This window comes from Schistocerca americana, chromosome 4 (genome assembly GCF_021461395.2).
Source record: "Schistocerca americana isolate TAMUIC-IGC-003095 chromosome 4, iqSchAmer2.1, whole genome shotgun sequence".
In the NCBI taxonomy this organism is placed as follows: domain Eukaryota; kingdom Metazoa; phylum Arthropoda; class Insecta; order Orthoptera; family Acrididae; genus Schistocerca; species Schistocerca americana.
In genome coordinates this window covers 540918164-540942350 of record NC_060122.1, presented here as the reverse complement: position 1 = coordinate 540942350, position 24187 = coordinate 540918164, and the positions used below count along the sequence as shown (strand labels likewise).

The 24187-nt window shown below is 37.7% G+C and overlaps 1 protein-coding gene across 1 annotated transcript in view; it reads left to right on the top strand.

Annotated features, from left to right (window-relative positions):
* The window catches only part of LOC124612327 (staphylococcal nuclease domain-containing protein 1), a 110755-nt gene that overhangs the window by 19940 nt on the left and 66628 nt on the right, over nt 1-24187 (top strand). The window contains exons 6-9 of the mRNA XM_047140464.1: nt 180-347; nt 775-939; nt 1023-1147; nt 1285-1491. Coding sequence (XP_046996420.1) covers nt 180-347; nt 775-939; nt 1023-1147; nt 1285-1491 — 665 coding nt within the window. The remainder of the gene's footprint in view (nt 1-179; nt 348-774; nt 940-1022; nt 1148-1284; nt 1492-24187) is intronic.

Below are 24187 nucleotides of genomic sequence, written 5' to 3'. Positions count from 1 at the left end.
ACTAATTTCATAGCTGGAAACAATTTGTTTAACATTAGTTTTTAGCAAGCAGTGTTAGTATTGGTTTATTGCCTTGTTTGCTTTGATAATAATGAGTGTGCTGCTGTACTGTTTTCATGTGGCAAATCTGAGCTCGTTTTACCACTACTTTGATATCTGAAATTTTTTGTACCTTGCAGTGCCCAGGTTTCAAGTTGGACGCTGATGGGAAGCCTGATCCTACAGCAGTTGTACCATATGCAGATGAGGCCAAGTTTGTCGTGGAAAGCATGTTGCTTCAGAGGGATGTTGAAATTGTCCTGGAATCTGTCAACAACAACAACTTTGTTGGCAGCATCCTTCACCCGGTGTGTGAAGTCATTTATTTCTTCCTGCAATTTTCTTCTTAATAACCTATATTAATTTTTTTCAATATTATAAAAGGAAAGTTGCCACTCACCACATAGCGGAGATGCTGAGTCACAGATAGGCACAACAGAAAGACTGTCCTCTTGTTGTGCTCATTTGCGACTCACCATCTCCAGTGTATGTGAGTGGCAACTTTTTTTCATAATACTGTTACATTCCATCCAGGATTTTCCATTGTTTGATATTCATTTTTTCATCTTACAGAATCTCACTTCTTATTAAATAACTCAAGTTCAAAATTTGTTGTTACTTCTTGGTTTCTTTTACTAATGCAATAAGTGTGCAGTTTTCAAATTTTTGAGTTTTTGTCCAAATGAAATTTGTCTTTTCTAAAACACGTGGATGTTTACTTTCATTTTATTGCAGAAGGGAAATATTGCTGAAGTCCTCTTGAAGCAAGGTTTTGCACGTTGTGTTGATTGGTCAATGGCATTCATGACAACGGGTGCTGAAAAGTTACGGGCAGCAGAGAAAGTGGCAAAGGAAAAAAAATTACGCTTGTGGAAAGATTACCAAGCAACAGGTCCACAGGTACAGTATGAACACTGTGTGTGGCTTCTCTGTATGCCAGTGCACTGTCAATAAAATCTTAATTGTTGTGAATCTGTTTATAGGTTTCTGGAAAAGAAAAAGAGTTTTCGGGAATTGTAGTTGAAGTTATGAATGGAGATGCCTTGAATGTTCGTTTACCTGATGGCAAGGTTAAAAAGGTGTTTCTTGCCAGTATTCGGCCACCAAGGTCAGTTCTTCCTTCCCCACTGTTAAGTTTTCTGACTAATGATAGAAACATAATCTTTATTATTTAAGATGTGATGTAAAAAAGTATTAAGTTTCTGGTATTTATCATTGGAAATAATGTGGACAGTGTGCTTGCAGGCAAGCAGATGGCAAGACAGATGATGCTCCACAACAGAGAAACAAAGTTTTCCGTCCTCTGTATGACATCCCATGGATGTTCGAAGCTCGTGAATTTCTTCGGAAGAAACTTATTGGGAAAAGGGTTAATGTTGTTGTTGATTACATTCAAACAGCAAGAGACAACTTTCCTGAAAAAATATGCTGTACAGTAACTATTGGAGGAGTGTAAGTAGATAGTAATTTTATCTGAAATCATTGTTTTAATAAGTTCCACAAAATTGAGTGCTTTTTGACTTACAAACAAATTTAAAAAATAATACAATTTGCACAGAAATTTAATAATTGTGGTGTTTGATGAACCTTTGCTGAGTAGACTGTTCAAAGTATTTAATAATAGTACTGGGAATACTTAACTTAATTTTATACGGAGGATATTTTTTTAGCAATTTTTTACCATTGGTTAATTGTGCCTGACTTGGAACAAAAACAAGAAGTCAACTTCACACTATTTAAACAGGCTAACCCATGTCCGGACATCCTGATTTAGGTTTTTCGTGATTTCCCTAAATCGCTCCAGGCAAATGCCGGGATAGTTCCTTTGAAAGGGCACAGCTGACTTCCTTCCCTAATCCGATGAGACCAGTGACCTTGCTGTGGTCTCCTCAGCCAAACAACATAAACATAAACACAAACGATAATAGGAAGATAAGCGTAGTGTACACAGAGGGTTTACTTTACTTTCACATCATCGAAAGTTCTTAATTGAATTTGGCTGTAAATATTGTGCCAACAAAACCTTCAGGATACATAATATTATCTGTCAGATCTCCAGCATGAGAGAATTTGAGATTCTGTATTTAATATTACCCTCGTGCACCTGTAAACGAAGATGTCACCTATTTTGTTTAGTTATGAGAAACATATCATTAAATTTACAATTAACCTGTTATCACAGTGTGTGATCAAACTTTCTACTTATTTCTGACAAAATTAAAAAAGATATGCCTCTTAATTGAAGTGAGAAAACCTATCCAGTTCGCCGGCTGCGGTGGTCTCGCGGTTCTAGGCGCGCAGTCCGGAACCGTGCGACTGCTACGGTCGCAGGTTCGAATCCTGCCTCGGGCATGGATGTGTGTGATGTCCTTAGGTTAGTTAGGTTTAAGTAGTTCTAAGTTCTAGGGGACTGATGACCACAGCAGTTGAGTCCCATAGTGCTCAGAGCCATTTGAACCTATCCAGCTGGAAGAAAGAATAATAGCAATACATTTTAAAATACATCAGTGTGGCAACAATTACATTGAAAACAGCAACAGTGTGTGATGAGAATTAAGATCCTGAGAGTAATCTCATTCATACTCAGCTACTGCTAATTACCTTGTTATTGTTAGTTCAAAATTTATTATGCAATTACTTAGACATTCTGGTTAGATGTAAGAGAAGGTGTGAAGGCCCAAATTTTGACAGGTAAAATAAATATATAAATAAGCTGTACACTCGAAACGTTCATTTGACTCCATCTGTACAATTATTAAATGATCATTACCTTTACTGAATTTTCTAAAATACTGCCATCCTGCCATGTTTTTTTCTTGGTGTGCAGTGCATGATTGACATTTATTTATTTATTTATTTATTTTTTTTTTTTTTGCGGTATCTTCCCTAATAATCTTGTTGGGGAGTGCTCAAACTGTACTAGATTTTTAAAATTATTGCTGCCAGCACAACATTTGATATGGTCTTATCATTTTAAGCACATCTTGGGAGCATTATCAAGAATAGTTGTTGACAATGTAGGCACATAACGTGCAAACCAATACTACTGACTATCCTCTCCCTTGCCAAGAAAGAGCTGCCTGAACTTTTCCCACTAAATGTTTGATGAACTTGCTTCAGACATTGTCCAGTATCAGAAAAAATAGTAATAATAACAGATAAAATGTTAACTGAGCAACTGTAAGTAATGGAAAACAAACAAAATCTTGTTGCGAAATAAACAATCCCACTTGAGAACACACTGTCTGAAACTGAAGCATAGTGCTGCAGTAAATATTGTGGTGGGGGGATGAAGGTTTGGCTTGGCAGCTGCAGGTGATTGCTGTGGGTAGGGGTTTCCTGTTTAGCTTAAAGTAATTTTGAACAAAATACCATATTTACTCAATTACTAGATAGTTTTTTCCCAGAGTGAACTAGAATTTGTAAGGGTAGGTCGACAAACAATACTTGTGCTCGTGATTTCCTGGTAAGCTGGATACAGTAATGACTTCGCTCAATCAATCACATGACATATGACTAGCATGGCGCTAATGCATGGGATACATGAGAAACTGTGAACTAGCCACTATTACAGACTACAGTCTTTTGATCTGTTCAAAATTTGACAAGTTAGTGAAAAGCAAGAGAGCATAGCACTAAATTCTTTTATCTTACAGATTCTTGTTGTATTTGAACAGGTTTGCAGTAACAGTTCTCATACATGTTTGGATACCATTTACAAACATTAATGGTGCTTTTCAAGTAAAGGTGATATTGAAAGATAAAAATGTTGTCCTTTAAAAAACATTACTTGATTCTGATTGCAAGTCATTATTTTATTTGGTTGCAAGAGACTGTTATGAGATACCAGTTGGGTTACAAATGAGGTATTTGGTTGCTGTTCATGTATTAGAATACTGAGTACAAGTGTTACCATCTTTCAATCGACAATGATGGTGTCATTCAGATAAAACAAGAAAGATAATTAATACAGAATAAAATATCTAAAATACAAAATAAAACTAATTGTCATCAGAAGAATAAGTTACAGTGGCAGGATTTGCTGTGGAGATAGTACCAACAAATATCAGTCGATTGTGGGATGAGTGAAAGTTTGAGAATAGAACTGGATCGTGATTGCGAACTTTCATGTATGTATTAGTTGATGTTATACATCCTCGAAGATATTTCAGTCAGATTCACAGTTGCTCAAGCACGGTGTTACAGAAGGTTCAGGAGGGGAAACAGTGACACCCAGCTTTGCTGAGAACAATGATGAGTGTGAACTGGAGAGGTGAGCAGGCAGCAGGTTGCATCGTGCTGCCAACCAACAGAAATCTGTACTACATAGTTTGGGTTTTTATGAACACTTAATGCTGTTTAAACTGCAGTTTGCCTGAATCCTTTTGAAACAACTTCAAAATTGGACAAATTCACAACATTAGCATACATTTCTGCAGGGGACAGAATAGTCTAAATTACTGCAGCAATGTCATCGATGCTTACCTAAGGTATGATGGGAGCAAAAGGGGGTATGTCAGCTGCTGGTTCTACATAATGAATGAGGCAGACTGTATGTTAGGAAACAAGAAACATTGTAACATTCTCACATCAGTATAGAAGTGAAATCCGATAAGTTTCCAGCACCCAAAAAGAAATGGTCCCACCATAACTGCAACCCCAGAAATTCGGAAATTGCAACACTTTTGAAACAGCCAAATTGTGACGAGGTGATATAGAAGGTAGGTTCCAAATGTTTCTGGCCTGACTCCTTTTTTTAATGTTGTAAAAATAAAAAAAAATAATGCTAGTTTTCAAGTAAATCACACCTTATGATTACCAAACTACAAAAAGCAGAAACATGCAAAAAGATATACAGTGAAACCCAGTTTTATGTTTTCATGTGGTCCAGCCTTAAAAAATGCAAAATTAAGGAAAATTCAGACTTAAGGAAAATGTTAAAACCCCAAAAATACGAGCAAAATTATGTGTAATTGGCATATATGTTAAAAATAGCAATCCGTTGTATACAGTTTGCCTACGTGAAGGTAGTTAAGTGAATGTTTATAAAATAATCAGTTCTTAAAAAAAATTAGATGTGTAACAGCACTTAAAAACTCATGGAAAAAATTGAAATTAATATCTGGGTACAAGCTAATCGAGCTATTTTTTTCTAACATGCTGTGACCTCAAATTATATGTTCAAAACACATGTTTTTGGGAGATCATCCTTTGTGCTCACCCAGAAGAAAGCAAAAATTGATGAACATGTGGAATCAAACCAAACTCATCAGAGCAGCTAAATGGTTAAACCATAAGCATAAATGTGAAGATCTACTTAATGACACTTTGTCACCATTGCTGTTATTATTTAATGCTTTTCTTAAGAGCTGCAGTTCATATGCCCACCACCAATAATGTTTTATTTTAGGCCTGATGAGAGAAACAGAGACACGAAAAAATGAGTTTACTTCCTCAGTTGATATTACTAGCTTATTAGAAGTCTGGTCAGTGATTTTCTGTACAGTGTATAAAATGTAATTGTGAAAGAAAACTCAGATGCTACAGTTTTGCTTCATGCCCTCTGTCACCACTGCCAGTCTTTAGGATCTACAATGTGGGGTGAAAAGTGCATACATGAGTAGTGTATGTAGGTGTTGCAACTGTATCGTGTCGGATTTGAACATGAAAGTCTTTAAAATGTGCTGTTGCAAAACCCTTGTTCTATTTCCATGTGATGTGTCTGTCATAGCACATAATCTGCACGATAAGTATATTTTCAGCAATTCACAAGATGTTTTCATCCCTGCCTGCATTCCCATTTTTATAGACACTCCTCCTCTCCAAACATCCAGTAGGCGGCTTATTTTACATTTTTTAGTGTGGTGTGGTGGCTGCATTGTCTATTGGGTGACGTAACAAGTCTCCAGCCAATAAGAGTCCACTAGCCAGAATGGAGGACATTTCCTTGATTACTCAATTTTTGAATGTAAAAGGTTGACAATTGATATTATTGCTGAATGCATTACATTGGAGATTCGTGCAAAAAAAATGAAACTGAGTTGCAAGTGGCACAAGAAGAGGTGGTGGATGGGCGCCTTCATCACGTATTGGCTTGGTCTGTAACACTTGGTGTCGACTGTCTTGTTTCTCCATTACTGCTGCAACCTAGCAGTAGTTGTATTATAATTTAATGGTGAAGCTCAGTGTTGCAGGATGTGTCGGCAGCACTGATCGTGGATTATGTCAGCATTTCCTCTATCACGTCTCCCCTATTATCTGTGATGGCGTAAAATACTCCAACTCTTCCATCACCTGTGGTGTTAAGCACCTTTCTTTTGTGCCTCTTATAACTTCTTCAGTCACATCAAATGTCAGTAGGAAGGAAACGGGGCGAAGTCAAGCCAGATGTCAATTAAGATCTTAGAATTGAGGTAAACCGTACTAGGAAGATGTGTAAAATCTGGGAATTTTCAGTATTGACATTATGGGTTTTTCACAGGGGCTATGAATGTATAATCGATGTAAAACTGTATATTTTCAGGAAACCATATAAAAAAAAATCAATATCATCATACCTCAATGAGGAACTTGAAACTTTCAGCACAGGGCAGTACCACGTAGAGGAACTATGGCTCAAGTTTAAAAGAATAGCTGATATGTACTGGATAAATATGTACCTAGTAGAAACTCCTTATAATGGGAGGGAACCTCCATAGTATACAGTGACTGTAAAAAATCTTCTAAAGAAACAGTTTACTGCACAATAGGTGTAAAACAAAGTGTAAGGCTATAGATAGAACACTGCTGAATGAAATGCATTTGGCTGGCAAGAGAGCAATGTGTGATGCCCTCTGTGACTATTGCGATGTCTCCAATGACTGCCATTGCAAAATATTGTCAAATGGTCTTACACAGTGCCCAAAGAAATTCTAGTCGCATGTAAAGGCTGTTAGTGGCTCCAAAGTTAGTGTCCAGTTCCTAGCGAATGAGACAGGAACAGAAACTGAGGGGAGCAAAGCAAAAGCTGAAATGCTTAACTCTGTTTTCAAATGTTCCTTTACAAAGGAAAATCCAGGAGAATTGCCCCACTTTAATCCTTGTACAACCGAAAAGATGAATGAAAAAGTATTAGTGTCAGTGGTGTCGAGAAACAGCTGAATAGTTAAAACTGAACAAAGGCCCGGTGGAATCCATCAGATTCTACACTGAATTTGCAGCTGTGGTAGCCCCTCTTCTAATTATAATCTGTTGTAGATCCCTTCAACTAAACACCGTGCCCAGTTCTTGGAAAAAGGCACAGGCCACACCCATCCCCAACAAGGGTAGTAGAAGTGATCCACAAAACTAACATCCAATATCCTTGGCAGCTATTTGTTGTAGAATCTTAGAACAGATTCTGAGCTCAAACATAATGAGGTATCTTGAACAGAATGACCTCAATGCCAACCATCATGCACTTCGAAAACATCAATCATGTGAAACCCAACTCAGCACTTTTCTCATGTGACGTACTGAAAGCTTTGGATCAAGGCAACCAGTATTTCTTGATTTCTGAAAAGAATTTGACTCCGTACTGCACCTATGCTTATTGTCAAAAGTACAATCATCTTGTACTACGTTACTTTCAAACTAGATGGCATTGGCTTGTAGCATGCAGGCACAAAAAGCGTAACAAAACACTAGCTTGGTGCCAACTTCATCATGTTTCGTGTTTATTGTTGAGTGTTGTGAGTTGTTGATCTTTCGGAATGTCTCCCAAAACAAAGTGAAATGAAAGTGAGCATGAGAGAAAGAGAATCAAGGATGCTATAGTTCATGGGTTGCCATATGATGACTACAGTGGGAAAGCAGTTGCTGGAAAAATTTTCGGCTCTGATTGCAGGTAAGGCACCATTCAACAAGTTCAGTGTAATATAAATTCCATAGCGTTTGCTACAAGCTTTACGATTACTTAATAAATTCCAGATGCCGAATGGAATGCTTCCAACTTATCAATGAGGATCACATCGAGATACTTTCATACTTTTTAAACATGGGGAAAAAATAGTCAGGATATTTATCTACAAGGATCAGCCCAACAGACAAAAGGCAGACAGATACTTAATTTCAGCGAACCTGGAAAATTTGCTTTCTTTGCAACATTAAATATAAATTCAATAATGAAAACTGGTAAACTGAAACACATAACAGACATAATGAATCAACACAAAATTCTAATAACAGCCCTTCAGGAACTTTGAAACATAGATCAGGACCCATTTGAATCTGGGGGGATACTGTCTCTACAAAGGACCTCTGGGGAAAAAGAGTAATAAAAAGTGCCGTGCAATTGGGAATGGGATTTCTGGTTCATAATAGCATATGATACTTTGGTGGAGGACCTCTCGTCAAATTCGCCAAGAACAGCAACCTTAACAATCAAAACACAGAACAAAATATATACACTGATTAATGTCTATGCACCAACAAATGACAAAAACATGAAAGATAAGGAAGGAAGGGAAATATTTTGGGAAGAACTGGACCAACTGATATCAAACATCCCTGACATTCATATTAAAATCTTGCTAGGAGTTGTCATTGGAAAAATTGGGAAAGAAAGAAAATGTCGCACTGCTGTTGGTAAATGGCCGGCTCATAAACTGAAAAACAAGAATGGTCAAAGACTAATTGATCTTTGCACAGATCATGGACTTATTCTTGAAGCTACAAGATTTAAGAGAAGACCGCACAAGTTAATGACATAGAAATGCCCTAATGTTAAAGACCTTCATAGGTAAATCTGAGAGCAGATTTTTTATTCTTTATAGATCGTCAGTGTGGATAGTACACGGCAAGCAAGCAATTTAGAGCTTATGACCTCAGTTCTGATATGCTAATGGACGTACTAGCAGAAATTTAAAGTGATCCAGAGTCAATTGCTTCAGACATTGAAAGTGAATCAGATGAAACCGATCAGCAACCACAACTTACTGTACCTGATGAGAACATAGTTCAATGTGCGTGAAAGTGTTTCTGTTGAGAGTGACTCTGTTCGCATTAGTGATGTCAACGACAATGATGTGTGTGATAATGTAGAACTAATAGAGCATATAGAGTGGTTGCAAGACGTACTTGCTGAAGAAACTATAGAATTTTCACGTAAATAGGGTTCAAATATTCTTTCTGACAATACAAACTCCATTAAAATATTTGGCTGCTTATTTGGTGGTGGTATACTAGATATTCTTGTGTTTCAAACAAATTTATATGTGGCGCAGAAACTTGGAAGTTCCGCCAGTCTCAAACCAACTGAAACTGAGGAAATCAAGAAATTTATTGCCATCAATTTATTAATGGGGATCAAAAAATGTCCTTCATGTAAGGATTATTGGTCTTCTGACCCAGCTCTCCGTGATTCATACATTTCAGCTCTCATGCCTCGGAATAGATTTTCGTGGTTGCTAGGCCATATACACGTGGATGATGATTATAATCAGCAGCCAAAAAGTGAAGGAAAAGGTTATGATAAACTGTGACGATACGCCCACCTGATGGAACGCTCAGGAACGATGCGACTTGGGCATATGGTACATGGGCCCCAAAGTGGTATACGCGATCGCAACGCACTCCCATGGCAGTTGAAGGATGCTTCTAGTTCATAAATCACACTGTTTACTCAACAGACGCACCTAAAATTCACGTGCTAGCTCTATTAAAATGCACATTTACTCCATTGTCCATGAAAAGGAAAGTACCATGTCCAGTCAATAAGGACACAGGCTTATAAAAGTTCCATTACGAACAGTGCATTACAAATTTGGAATACTTCTCCGCATAAGAGAAACATTATTTCATCATTCCCACATTTTAGTAAAACCCCAAGGTCAGTGTTACTTGATCACTGGTCGTACCCAGTAGCAGAATCTTTGCAACATGTGAATTACAAAGAGTAAAAGAAAAAGTAGCAAAATATCTTTATACAAGTAGCGCAAGCTGTCCTGTAGATTAAGCCAATCAGTCAGTCACCCCTCAAAAAAAAAAGGTGAACTTATATTTACATAACATCAAATATTACAGTATATATTTGTATCAATCTAATAATAAAGTATCAGAACCTAATAAAAACACAAATTTTAGGAAAAAAAATTTGGTAGTGCCAAGGGGCGAACTGCCACACCACCCAACAACTCATTAGAGGACAGTGACGCTACTCACTATGCTAAACCAACACCACACCATGTGAACTTAATCATGTTATCTTAAGCCTCGCTGAAAACCTTAATTGTAGAAATGTTACTAATTGAAATTTAATTATAACAAATTGTACAAAGAACAATACGTTTTGGGTGCATCTTCAGTGTGTCGCTGCCTTCAAATAGCCTACTCTCGTAATACACAAGTTACAATAATTCTTTTGCCACAAATATGATGTTCCTCGTTATTTTATTGGAAACGAATCACACAGTTAACAACAGGTTTTCCAGTAATTCTCAATTTGCTGGTGCCCAGAAACGGCAAATATACGTATAGTTATATATAAAAACAAAGAAGAGGTGACTTACCGAACGAAAGCGCTGGCAGGTCGATAGACACACAAACAAACACAAACATACACACAAAAAATTCAAGCTTTCGCAACAAACTGTTGCCTCATCAGGAAAGAGGGAGGGAGAGGGAAAGACGAAAGGAAGTGGGTTTTAAGGGAGAGGGGCTTGAAATTAATGCCAATATGGTGCCTCACAACTCTGTACTGAAGTCATGTGACATAGGTGGCGTTGTGCCCTCTCATTGGTCAACACTCAGACGCACGCTCAGAATATCTGACTTGCCAGATACTGCTCTGCATGTTCGGAAAGACTCTCGAACGTGCTATTCCGCGCTATGACGTCAGAAACTCGGCACGCTCAACGTTCGGCTGCACGGTCCATGTGCTGACAGCTTAAGCAAGACACTCTTAAAAATTATTTGCCAACAGAACATCCTGCTGTGGATGAATCTATGATTTGATTCAAAGGTAGGTCAAGCCTAAAGCAGTATATGCCACAGAAACCCATAAAATGTGGATACAAATTTTGCGTACTGGCAAATGAAAATGGACACTTTACCAAATTTCATATCTATACTGAGAAACTTGGGCACACACGCACGTTTACACAAACGCAACTCTCACACACGACTACAGTCTCAGACAACTGAAACCACACTCATAACAATATTGTTACATTCCATCCTGGATTTTCGATTGTTTAATGAGATGACTACTATTATTGGTATTTGAATGGTCTGTAATGTAAATTGCCTCAGATTTTGTTTTTGTGTGCACTTAAGTGACAGTGTTTGGATAAAAACAAAATAAGGTGGGAAAGTGCATTAAAACTTGCATATGACTTTGTGCCAAATTTGGCAGCTGTCTGTTAGTATAAAAAAATTTAATGCAAGTAATCACATGGGATACTTTTGTATCTCGAATTGTTCCACAATAGATCATTAGGGCTGAAAAATTTGTTGCAGAATAACTGCCTTGTGTACCATCTACCATTAATGGCAGTATACCAGTAATAGCCTGTGGGGCAACAGAATGAACTCCGCAAACAGTATTCAGGCATTAGTTTCTATTCCACTTTTTTCGAGCAAAACTCATAATTTCACCACCACATGCTGTTCACAAAAATCAACCATTGCGAAAGTGACAATCGCACAAAACAGTTATAAAATCGTCCAAAACTAGTCTTGACCTTCAGTGGTAGCACTGTGCTTACTAACTGGAATGTTCACTCCTAACAGCAAAGCATGGTACTAGAAACACTGGCAGTGACCAATCAAAATTACATTTGTAGTGACATTAAATATCTGCCATTATACCAATTTTAAAATTAGGCCTTTTATTGACTGTCTACATTTTGATAATACACGAAGAAATAACGTAAAAAAGAATAGTGTACATTAATTTGTATCTTCACTCCCTTTTTTTACCTACCGAGTTTGTTGTTTGTGGATTTTAATCATAATCAATCATCATCCTAACAGCACAGTTGTGAAATTTATATCTTCGTTGTCATTGATATGTCTCTGTTTCATCCAAATATATTGATACCTGAAGGGCTATGGTGGAACAAGAGAACACAGCTATTTTGACACGCCCTCTTTTGTTCCCATCATACTTCACGGTGAGCGTTGACAGCATTCTTGCAGGAAACATTTGTCCAGTTTCAAAGTTAATTCAAATGGATTCAGGCAAACTGCGGTTTAAACATGATAGATGTTCTAAAAAGCCGAAGTATGTGGTGAAGGTTCGCGTGGATGGCAGCACGCAGTAATTTACTGCTCGCTCACTACTCCTCTCCCTGCAATCATCGTAGCTCTCAGCCAAGTTGGTATCCGTTATAATGCAGAAAAATTCTCAAACTTTCGTTCGCCCTGCAATCTAGTGACAGTTGGTACTCTCCCCACGATGGGTCTTGCTACTGTAATTTATACTCGTAAGAACCAGTTATTAAAATGGTTCGCTTCAGTTTTTAAACATTTGTCCTAAAGCTGATAAAAAGGTGGTAAGTTTTTACCCAGTATTCTAATATATGTGAGCAGCAACTGATTTCTCATTTGTAACCCTGGCAAATCATTACAGTGTCTTGTACTTTTTTAAATTTTTTTAAGGGTATTTTACCTTTCAGTGTTACTTAAAAAGCACCATAAATGTTGCATACCATGTACATGTATGAAAACTTTTATTGCAAACCTGCTCAAATACAAGAGTTTGTAAAATGATAGCATTAAATTCTATGAATTCCTGAGTTTCAGAAAATTGTCAAATTTTAGGCAGAATAATAGACTAAAGTGGTGGCTAGTTCCTAGTTTGTCGTGTATCCCATGTGCTAGCACTGTGAGAGTCAAATGTCGCAACATTGTTTGAGCAAGTTCGGTACTGTATAGAGTGCTTCAGTGTATCAGGAAATCTCGAACCTATTAGAGTGTGAGTATCATGTGGTCTAGCTATCCTCCCAAATTCTTGTAAATAAATCAGCAAATGACCTCAGTAGTGAGGCTTCATCTGCAAATGTAGAATGAGGTTCCTATCACTCTATTAAACAACGTAAAAATTTGGCACCCAGCAGCAATAGTGCAGTATGCAAATACAAGATGACGTCGTCGTTTTCAAATGTAGAATTCAGGGAAAAACCTCATCTTGTAATAGTTAATACGGTAGAAGTGATTAAATTATTGTAAATTGTCGATCTGTTTTTACAATAATCACCTAAAATATGTACATTTCTGGACACATTATGGCATTATGCTGCTGTGAAGAAGATACTGACAGCTGCTAAGCCAACTTCTGAAGATGACAAATTAATTTGTTGAAACTGGTAAAGTATAATAAAAATATAACCGCTTCTGTTGACTGAATTTTATTTTGGAAAATTCTTAAGAAACATTGACGGAAAACACAGTTCCAGAGACTGGACAATTACGAGCAATAATGACAAACAGCAGCAGCAACTACTGCTGATTTAAACTGTAATCAAACCAAATTACAAGGATATTACATATGAAAGGTTGCATTATTATTGAAGTTTTAATTGTCACACAAAAATATAGAATTAATTTATGAAATTGTTGAAGCTTTGTTGGAGTGTGTTTGCATATTCCCTGTTGGCTTGGGTCTCAGGATCTTCAGCAGTTGTATGTTGGCGAATGCTTCGAAGGTTCACCAGCATGAGTGGCTGACATTATCACAGGTTGCCTTTCTGACGCCAGCAATGGAGGTTAAGCCTTGAACAACGCGTTACTTGTGTTGACGAAATGTCAGAAAACTACTTAAACAAATCTTGGCTGCAAAGCCAGAGGCAAAAGCCAATAGGCAATAAATTTATTGTTTGCAAATACATTTACGCAGCCCTCATACGCTTTGAAGTACCTGCACTACAATAATGCAGCATACAGCTAGAGGGACTGAAATAAAATGGCATAGCCCACTCGTAAAGTGCATAAGTGTTGCACCATTTGTTTTGGCCCCTCTAATGATGCTGTGATGGGGTGATTTCAGTGTGTACATGGACTGCAGTGAAAGATGAAATTCTGCCAGGATCAGAATTGAAATTAAAATGACAAATATTTGGAGCATGCTTACTAATCCATAACACTCGCCAAGAAAAATAAGAAAGTACCTAAACAGAATTGCTCTCCCATTCCTGGGAATGCTCTTTAGATTATTCTGTCTTCTGTACTGCAATAAGTAAGTTGGTGGATCACAAAGAAGTACCTACTTCAGAAATAAACAACCCCCTCCCTGCCCAAAGCCAGAGGGCCCTACAAGGGCTGCCAGCGATTCTTCAATTTTGTGAACTCCAGATTACTTTTTGAAGTCATTTTACATTTAAACCTTTCAAACAGTCCAAATTAGAAGCAGGCTCCAGGCATTTTTGTTTGCCATTTTCTACTCACAGTTATAGTGCTAATGTGACTCTTTGCTTCCTGCCATGTCTGATGCAAGTTCCTCTGCAATGGGTGTTGGAACACAGGCTGTTGTGGGGAAAGTCACTTAACTTTCAGCCTACTTTTTCTGTCCAGACCACCAGCCATTTAGGAGGATTAGGAATGACTGGTCCATCAACTCCAAGCTGAAGAAAGCCACATCCTTCCAGTAACCAGCCCTGTATGAGAGAATAGCTGTGGAAGCATCATACAGTCACTGCCACAAAACTAAATGACACGCAGCCCACCATTTTTTGGCAACAGAGATAAATATTTCTTATCAGGTTATGAGCCTCCCAGCTTTAAATATTCAGTTAACGTGTAGGTGGTTTGCGTACACCTCTTTGAAGCTAATGTTAGGTAAACAAACTTGGCGTACAAATCTAAATTACATAACTAAAACCATTCAGGTATAACCTCATTAAATAATTTATAAGGAAACTGATAATTCAATAGAAGTTAAAATGATTCATGATCCAGAAAAATGATCTAACGGCAAAAAATCAACAGCTGATCATTGCCGGGTAGGTAAATCCTACTACTGTTTTGGTGGAAAGCAGGCAAATACTCAAACAGCAATGCTCCTGACTGTGTAGACTAAAACTGTTCCCTGCATTTCTTTGAAATACAGAAAACTTGCTACATATAGTCTGGGTCCTCCCATTAAATCTGCTTCCCTGATCAGATTATGAACCGTCCATCCCATTAAGTCCTGTCATACAAATTATTGAACTCACTGTGAACTGCTACCAGGTGTGAATGCTCAGTTCTTGAGAAGTTATCAGATTGAAAAGGCCAGCAGCTTGCTTCCGAACATAGTCTTAATTGAAACTTCCTGGTACATTAAAATTGTGTGGCGGACCAAGGCTCAAACTTGGGACCTCGCAGGAGAGCTGTGAAGGTTGGGATGGTAGGAATCGAGGTACGAGCGGAATTGAAGCTGTGGGGACGAGTCGTGAGTTGTGCTTTGGTAGCTCAGATGGTAGAGCACTTGCCCGCAGTAAGCAAGGTCCCTCTTTGATTAGGTGCCTTACCCTGTCCTACTGTTCCTATTTTCAACTCCAGTTTGTGAAGGTTTGTTCCTTGGGATTTCACTTCGTGCTTGAGGTTCGCTGCTGTCCTTTCCCCTTTTTCTATTTTCTTGGCTACCTTTCAAAATCTGCTTTTTTCCCTCCTCCTACAAATTGGGTAAATAGAGCCTGACAATTTTATATCCCCTGCAGTATTTCTTTCTTGCTTTTCCTCCTCCCTTTCCTTTCTATCTGTTTTTTTCTTCTTCATTTTCCTGTTTTCCCTTTCCTTCTTTCCCTGCTTTAATCTGTTCTCCATTTGAGCATTTTGCAACATTATAGAATGCAGAATCTGCTGTAATGAATCTCCCTGGTTATCCTCAATCATCTTAGCCTTAGCTTAAAATTTCCACTAATAAAAATACCACTAAAGGTAACATACACAACACAGTTGACACTTCATACTAAACATTGTGCTATAGACAGGTGCATAAAGCCATAGAGCTTACATTCAGTTGACAGATTAAGTGTAGTTGTTGCTGTATCGTAACAGTGATTTAGATCTCTAGTGATGACTTCAAATCACGGCGAGGCGTATAAAGTGATGTTAAAATTGCAGCTGTGTCCAGTCTTTATTAAATGTGAAAAACTAGATTATTTACTACTACATAGATAAAATGGCAACATTTATTGGTGAACCTGTATTAAATATATTCTTTGCTACACATGTAAAATCAGTTTAAATTGGGGTAGGCAACTCTCACTGTCACCCTTGACACAAAGTTAAACTTCTCACTGCTCCAGTTTCAGCAAATAAAGCCGTGTAAAAATCAAATTACTTTCAGGAAGATGTAGCTACCCAATCATTGATGTGGAAAGTGTAAACTGCTAGCAGTTCATACACCGTATCCAACTGGCCACTAGCAACTATCATCAGTAATCAAAACAGTACTGGAATCCAGTTAAACCTCATTGTGGAAAGACACTAAAAAATATCTCTCAAATTTGCACCCGAACAAATGAAATTTATTGGCATGAATTAGTACTAGCCAAGTCTGTCATTTTTATCCAGCCCACCTCCAATTAGCTAAGGGCTCTGCATGCTGCTCTTGGGTTTCTGTTTTTTTGCTGGAAAGTCCATTTTCATTAATCCACAACAGTATGCCATGATATGCTTCCATTTATACAACTATGGGCAGCCGCACCATAAACACACAATTCTTTTGAATATGTGTTTATTGAGATGTTGTATATCAGTACCATTTCATTTCGTATGCAAGTTCTTTTTGGGAATGTTTTATAGATAGTATTCAGATCATTTTTGCCTATGGATGATGTAGGATAGCATCAGAATATATTGATTGTTTTAATTCCAATATCAACTAAAGATACAACAAATGACTAGAAAACAGAATATCGTAAAATACAGAAATTTCCTTTCACTAAATGTTGGTGAAATTCACATTTTTATTTATAGCTTTATCTTTTAGTTAAGCAATCTTTTAATATCTCAAAAGTTAGTAATTCTTGTGTAAGTCAAATCTGATAATATAACGATGTAATTGTTGACAGCTTCATTTCTTGTAATCATGTGAGACTTTTCAGTTCATGAAACCTTCCTTAAAGCTTCGATTAAGATAGGATAACTGTTTTTCAGATAAACTTTTCAGGTGAGTGTGGTTTATATTAACACTCCACCAACAAAATATTTCCTCTCTTCAAAGTAATCTAACATCACAATTATTAGAAGTTTCACAATTATTAGAAGTTTCTCATATGCACAACTTTATGGTCTAACAGACGACCTTTTGTTATGAAGTATAGCATACAGAGTAAACATTTCCAAAGCTAAATACAAAGGGTATAATCTTTTTGTTTTTTGGTTAAAACTGGCCCAGAGTCTTTGAACAAAGCAGTGGTTTTTTCTCATGATCACTGGTCATTGGTTACCGTTGTCACTCTGACCATCACAGCAATTGTCCACTCGTAGTGAAATATACACTTCTGTGTTGCTCAGATCCGCACTTGTTCCATGTGAGACAAAAAAAATACACTTTGTAATGATTTCCTAAAATAATAACATGTATAAACTCTTTAATGAAAATTTAAAAGAAATATATATCTTGATCAATGGAAAATCCAGGATGGAATGTAACAATATTATGTAAAGGATAGTTGCTACTCACCATATAGCAGAGCTGCTGAGTCACAGATAGGCACAGCAAAAGGACTATCAGAAAATGAGCTTTCGGCCAACAGGACCTTCATCGGAGATAGAATGTGCACGCACGTGGCCCCGCATCCACCCACGCACACATGCACACGCACGCGCGCGCACGGCGCATGCACAAAAATGCAACTTGCATTCACATGACTGAAGTCTCTGGCTGAAGTGGCCTCAGCAGCCATAGACTGGTGTGTGTGTGTGTGTGTGTGTGTGTGTGTGTGTGTGTGTGTTTGTTTGTTTGTTTGTTTGTTTACATTCTATCTCTGACGAAGGTTTTTCTTGGGCTGGAAGTTCATTTTCTGACTGTATTTTTGTTGTGCCTATCTGCGACTCAGCATCTCTGCTATATGGTGAGTACCAACTAACCTCCTCAAATATTGTTACATATCTTTATGCCACTTGGGGGGGGGGGGGCAGTGTGCATGATAATTTAGTTACATTACAACTTATAGAGGAAAACAGGACAGTACCTAAACAAAATTCCACTACTTTGTCCAGGGACACCATATGGATTATACTATCACAAGGACAGGTCACCAGTGGTGGTATCAACTTTTTGAAACCACGTACACAATTGTGTAGTTTATGGCCCCAAGCATAACACCGTACCATTCAATCTGAAGGCCCCTAATTGATTAAAAGGAATTTCAGAATTTCTTATGATCCTCTGGAGCCTTAAAAATAACATCAGGATCTCAGTACATTACTCTAGCAGAAGGGTTAATTTATTCAGCAGGCATGGTGAAGGTCTTGGGTCAAGTCCCAAGAGGTACTGCCATTTACAAAATGATTTTGACCATTATTTTTATTTAGTTAAATGATATAAACAAAGTAAGGTTAACAAATATAACTAAATTCAGTTCAAGGAAAATGAGTAACAGAAGTAACATTTGCAATAATTTGTACACTGACATAATGAAAAGACAGAAATTAAACTTATGTAGAAGCATAAATATAATTGAAATCACATGGACAGATTCCAAACGAAAAAAGAATGGATGGAAATGAGAACACGTAAGATAGTTAATGACAATTAAAATGATGCAGCAAATGATTAGAAACTTTTTAAAAAATTATACATATTAATTGAAAAAAGATTAGTCAAATCCATAAAAAAACCTAAGCACCCAGCAGTGCTCAAACTCCAACTTTATTTTCCCAGTCAGATAACTTAACCGATATGCCATGGTGCTCCTCTGTAATTTAATGCTATTGTTAAGACTGTAGAGAATCACTACAGGTTATTGTCAATTACTTGCAAACATGGGCTCATTAGAGTGAATGACACAGTGTGTAGTTCCTGGGGACCCAACCCTACGTTACTCTGTTGGTGGTTTCAAAAATTTGATCGCATGTGTAGGAATCTCTTCTCGTCAATCTTCAACACTGCAATGAGTAACTTGGTTTATCATGAAGAAGCACCCATTCCAGGCTTCAGATAAATGCAATAAAAACACCACCCTCCATTAACATTTCGTGGGGGCTGCTGACTGACTGCTCAATTGTGTGAGCTCCAGGCTGCTCCACAAAATTATTTTACATTTAAGCTCTCCAGTAAGTCTGAATTGAGCTGACTGTAGGCATATTCATTGGCCATTTCGTGCCCCCACTTAAAAAGCTACTGTAAGATGCTGCTTCCAATAAGGACTTTTAAGTTTCTCTGCAGTGGATGTTGGAAACACTGGTTGTCCTTGAGAGGTCACTCAGCCTTGAGCCTGCCTGATACGTCCAGACCACTTCCCTTCTAGGAAGATTAAGAAGAAGACTGGCCCACCGACGGGAGGCCCTAGCCACACGACATTTCCATATTACCGAAGTAATGTCACAAGTGACATGACGCACAGCGTAGCAGATACATGGCAGTGACATGTCATGCACACGACTCAATACCAATAGGAATAATGTGGCACTGTGTCTCTTTCACATTATGAAAGTTCTCTGGCCTTAATCAATTTAAATAATGTTTTATGTATATGAATAATAGCTAAATTCATGTCTGTAGTTAATTTTTCAGTAAAACTTGTACTTTTCGCATGTTGTTGTTGTTGTTGTTGTTGTTGTTGTTGTGGTTTTCAGTCCAAACTGGTTTGATGCAGCTCTCCATGCTACTCTATCCTGCGCAAGAGTCTTCATCTCTGAGTAACTACTGCAACCTACATCCTTTTGAATCTGCTTACTGTATTTATCTCTTGACCTCCCTCTATGATTTGTACCTCACATGCTTCCCTCCAGTACCAAATTGGTGATCCCTTGATCCCTCAGAATGTGTCCTACCAACCAATCCCTTCATCTTGTCAGGTCACACCACATATTTCTCTTCTCCCTAGTTCTACTCATTACCTTCTCATTTGTTATGTGATCTGCCCATCTAATCTTGAGCATTCTTCTGTAGCACAACATTTCAAAAGATTCTATTCTCTTCTTGTCCAAACTATTTATCGTCCTTTCATACAAGGATACATTCCATACAAATACTTTCAGAAAGGACTTCCTCACCCTGAAATCTATACTCAGTGTTAACAGTTTTCTTTTCTTCAGAAATGCTTTGCTTGCCGTTGCCAATCTACATTTTATATCCTCCCTGCTTCAGCCGTCATCAGTTATTTTGTTTCCCAAACAGCAAAACTTCTCTACCACATTAAGTGTCTTGTTTCCTAACCTAATTCTCTCTGCATCACCAGATATAATTAGACTAAATTCCATTATCCTCATTTTGCTTTATTCTCTTTTCAAGCCACTGTCCATTGCGTTTAACTGCTCTTCAAAGCCTTTTTCTGTCTCTAACAGAATTACAATGTCATCAGCAAACCTCAAAGTTTTTATTTCTTCTCCATGATTTTAATTCCTGCTCCAAATTTTTCCTTTACTGCTTGCTCAATATACAGAGTGAATAACATTGGGGATAGTCTACAAACCTGTGTAACTCCCTTCTCAATCACTGCTTCCCTTTCATGCCCCTCAATTCTTATAACTGCCATTTGGTTTCTGTACAAATAGTAAATAGCCTTTTGCTCCCTGTATTTTCCCTGCTACCTTTAGAATTTCAAATAGAGTATTACAATCAAAATTGTCAACAGCTTTCTCCAAGTCGACTACAAATGCTATAAACGTAGGTTTGCCTTTCCTTAACTTATCTTCTTAGATAAGTCGTGTCAGTATTGTCTCTTGTGTTCCTACATTTCTCCTGAAGCCAAACTGATCTTCCCCGAGATTGGCTTCTATCAGTTTTTCCATTCTTCCCTGAAGGATTTGTGTTAGTATTTTCCAACCATGAATTTCTTTTTAATTTTCACATTTGTCACCACCTGCTTTCTTTGGAATTGGGATTATTATATTCTTCTTGAAGTCTGTGGGTATTTCACCTGCGTCATACATCTTGCTCACCAGGTGGAAGAGTTTCGTCATGGCTGGTTCTCCCAAGTCTACCAGTAACTCTAATGGAATATTGTCTTCTCTCAGGGCCTTGTTTCGACTTAAGTGTTTCAGCACTTTGGCAAATTCTTCATGCAGTATCATATCTCCTTTCTCATCTTCATCTATGTTTTCTTCCATTTCCATAATATTGCCCTCAAATACATTTCCCTTGTATAGACCCTCTCTATACTCGTTCCACATTTCTGCTTTCCCTTGTTTGCTTAGTACTGGTTTTCCATTTGAGCTCATGATATTCATGCAGCTGCTTCTCTTTCCTCCAAAGGTCTCTCTAATTTTCCTGTAGGCAGCATCTACCTTACCCCTAGTGATAATATGCTTCTACACCCTTACACTTGTCCTCTACCCTTTCCTGCTTAGCCATTTTGTACTTTCTCTCAATCTCATTTTTTAGACATTTGTATTGCCTTTCGCCTGCTTGATATATAGCGTTTTTTATGTTTTCTCCTTTCATCGATTACATTCAGTATTTCTTGTGTTACCAAAAGATTTCTATTAGCCCTCGACTTTTTATGTACTTGATCCTCTGCTGCCTTCACTATTTCATCTCTCAAAGCTACCCATTCCTCTTCACTATATTCCTTTCCCCTGTTCTTGTCAGTTGTTACCTGATGCTCCCTCTGAAACTCTCAGCTGTCTCTGATTCTTTCAGTTTATCCAGGTCCCATCTCCTTAAAATCCTGCCTTTTTGTAGTTCGTTCTGTTTTAATCTGCAGTTCATAACCAATAGGCTGTGATCAGAGTCCACATCTGCCCCTGGAAATGTCTTAAAATTTAAAACCTGGTTCCAGAAACTTTGTCGTACCATTATATAATCAATCTGAAACCTTCCAGTGTCTTCAGGTCTCTCCCATGTATACAGCCTTTGTTCATGATTCTTAAACCAAGTGTTAGCGATGGTTAAAGTATGCTCTGTGCAGAATTCTTCCAGGTGGCTTCCTCTTTCATTCCTTTCCCCCAGTCCATATTCACCTGGTACTTTTGCTTCTCTTCTTTTTCCTACTACCAAATCCAGTCCCCCTCGACTATTAAATTTTCATCTCCCTTCACTGTCTGAATAATTTCTTTCATCTTGTCATACATTTCCATAATCTCCTCCTCATCAGCAGAGTTAGTTGGCATATAAACTTGTACTATTGTGGTGGGTGTGGGCTTACCGTATTTACTCGAATCTAAGCCGCACCTTTCTTCCGGTTTTTGTAATCCAAAAAACCGCCTGCGGCTTAGAATTGAGTGCAAAGTAAGCGGAAGTTCTGAAAAATGTTGGTAGGTGCCGCCACAACTAACTTCTGCCGTCGAATATATGTAGCGCTACACAGGCATGCTTTGCAGGCACAAAGATAAATACTGGAGCCAAAACCTCTGCGTCAGTAAATAAAATAAAAAAAAATGGTTGAAGACGAGCTTTTTTTCTCCGCCCCGAGTTTTGACCATTGCATTTTCATACATTATCCAATGAAGTAAATACAAATTCTGTATTGTTCATCTTCGAATGTGGCAGCATTTCAATGTACTACGAAAATCCGACTGGCAAGACTGTTTGGGATGTTTGTCAATATGGCCAACTCTACGTTCTGAATTTTTTCCTACATGTGAGAAGAGATGGTTGCAAATAGGAACTTTTATGAATTGTGAATCACATGCAGTATTCTCTTTACCATAAGAGTAATACGAATATAAACATTTTGCCGTGTATTCTTTCGTGTTTGCTGCTATCTCACTTAAATCCTGTCTGCCGAATAAACTACGAAACTAGAGTGAGACAACAGCAAACGCGGAAGAATATACATATCATATCATGTCATGTTTATATTCATATTATTCTTATGGCTAATAGTGATACAGCCAGAAATGAAGCACGGCAATTGACTAGATTTTTAAATCTAAGACGACTCTAATTTCTGTGCAGAATGTAATGCACGAAAAGGGGGGGGGGGACCCTTTTGGCATTAAAAAAAATTAAGCCACTGTTTTAGGTTTTGCATATGTTCTCTCCAACACAGTTTTTCTCATTCAATTTTAAAGAAACTATCTGATAAAAAAAAAATTAATTCTTTTACACTTTATAGTCTGGTATGGCAGTTTGATAATGAACTTGCTCTCTTTTCGATAATACTTAGTCATTTTAATATTTCAAAATTAAGTAATTACAAAAACATATATAGAGAAATCCATGGTGAAAAATGTGGTCGCTGGCAAGTTTATATTCAGTGCATTTTAGGTTATATATTTATATGTACAAAATGAAGCTAGTGATCGAAATTGTTTTCAAGAGAGCCCTCTCCCCTTCCAGCCTCAAATAAATTATACTTTTTGGCATTTGACCGCAACATGCCACACTCGATCCTATAGCTGCAGCACTGTGTGGAGTTGTGGCTTATGTCTGTCTTTTGCATCTGGTTTATGAAGTCATTGAAGTTCAAATACTTGAGTTGACGTTGCATTAAAAATTATTTTAATTTGAAAACTAGATATAGTAGGAGATTCACACCAAACTTAGCTATATATTACGTGTGTCAATTTTTCTTGTCAGCTTTAAAAGTTTTACTCGTGAAACATTCAGTAACTATTTTTGCTCCTATATTGTTGAACAAGTGGTGTGTGTTCCAGCAAGCAATTAAGGTGAAATGGGTTTTTGCTATTAATATAGCTAAAGCATACTATATTCCGTATGTCGCCGCCTTTGACACATTAACTGCAAAAGTATTAGAGTCTGCCACAGACTGGATGAAAGAAGAAGAAATATGAGCAATTAGAAACAACAGTGCCATGTCTAGTCATTTTGTAAGTGAAACTAGTAAAGTGCCTTGTCAGCAACAAGCCTTCTGAAGAGTGTATCACACAGGTGACTTTCCGAAAGCTTTCCGCTCTTGTGAGCCCACAAGGGGAGCTCCCACCATAGGTAACCTTCTGACACAGATAGAACTTTACAGGGTGAAAGGGAGGTCAAAATAAAGGGACACACATTTTGACGTAGGTGCTTGCACTCTGTAGTTTCTGAGAATGTGATGATGAAAGTTTTGGCCTACTTTATCAGTGTGTTTGA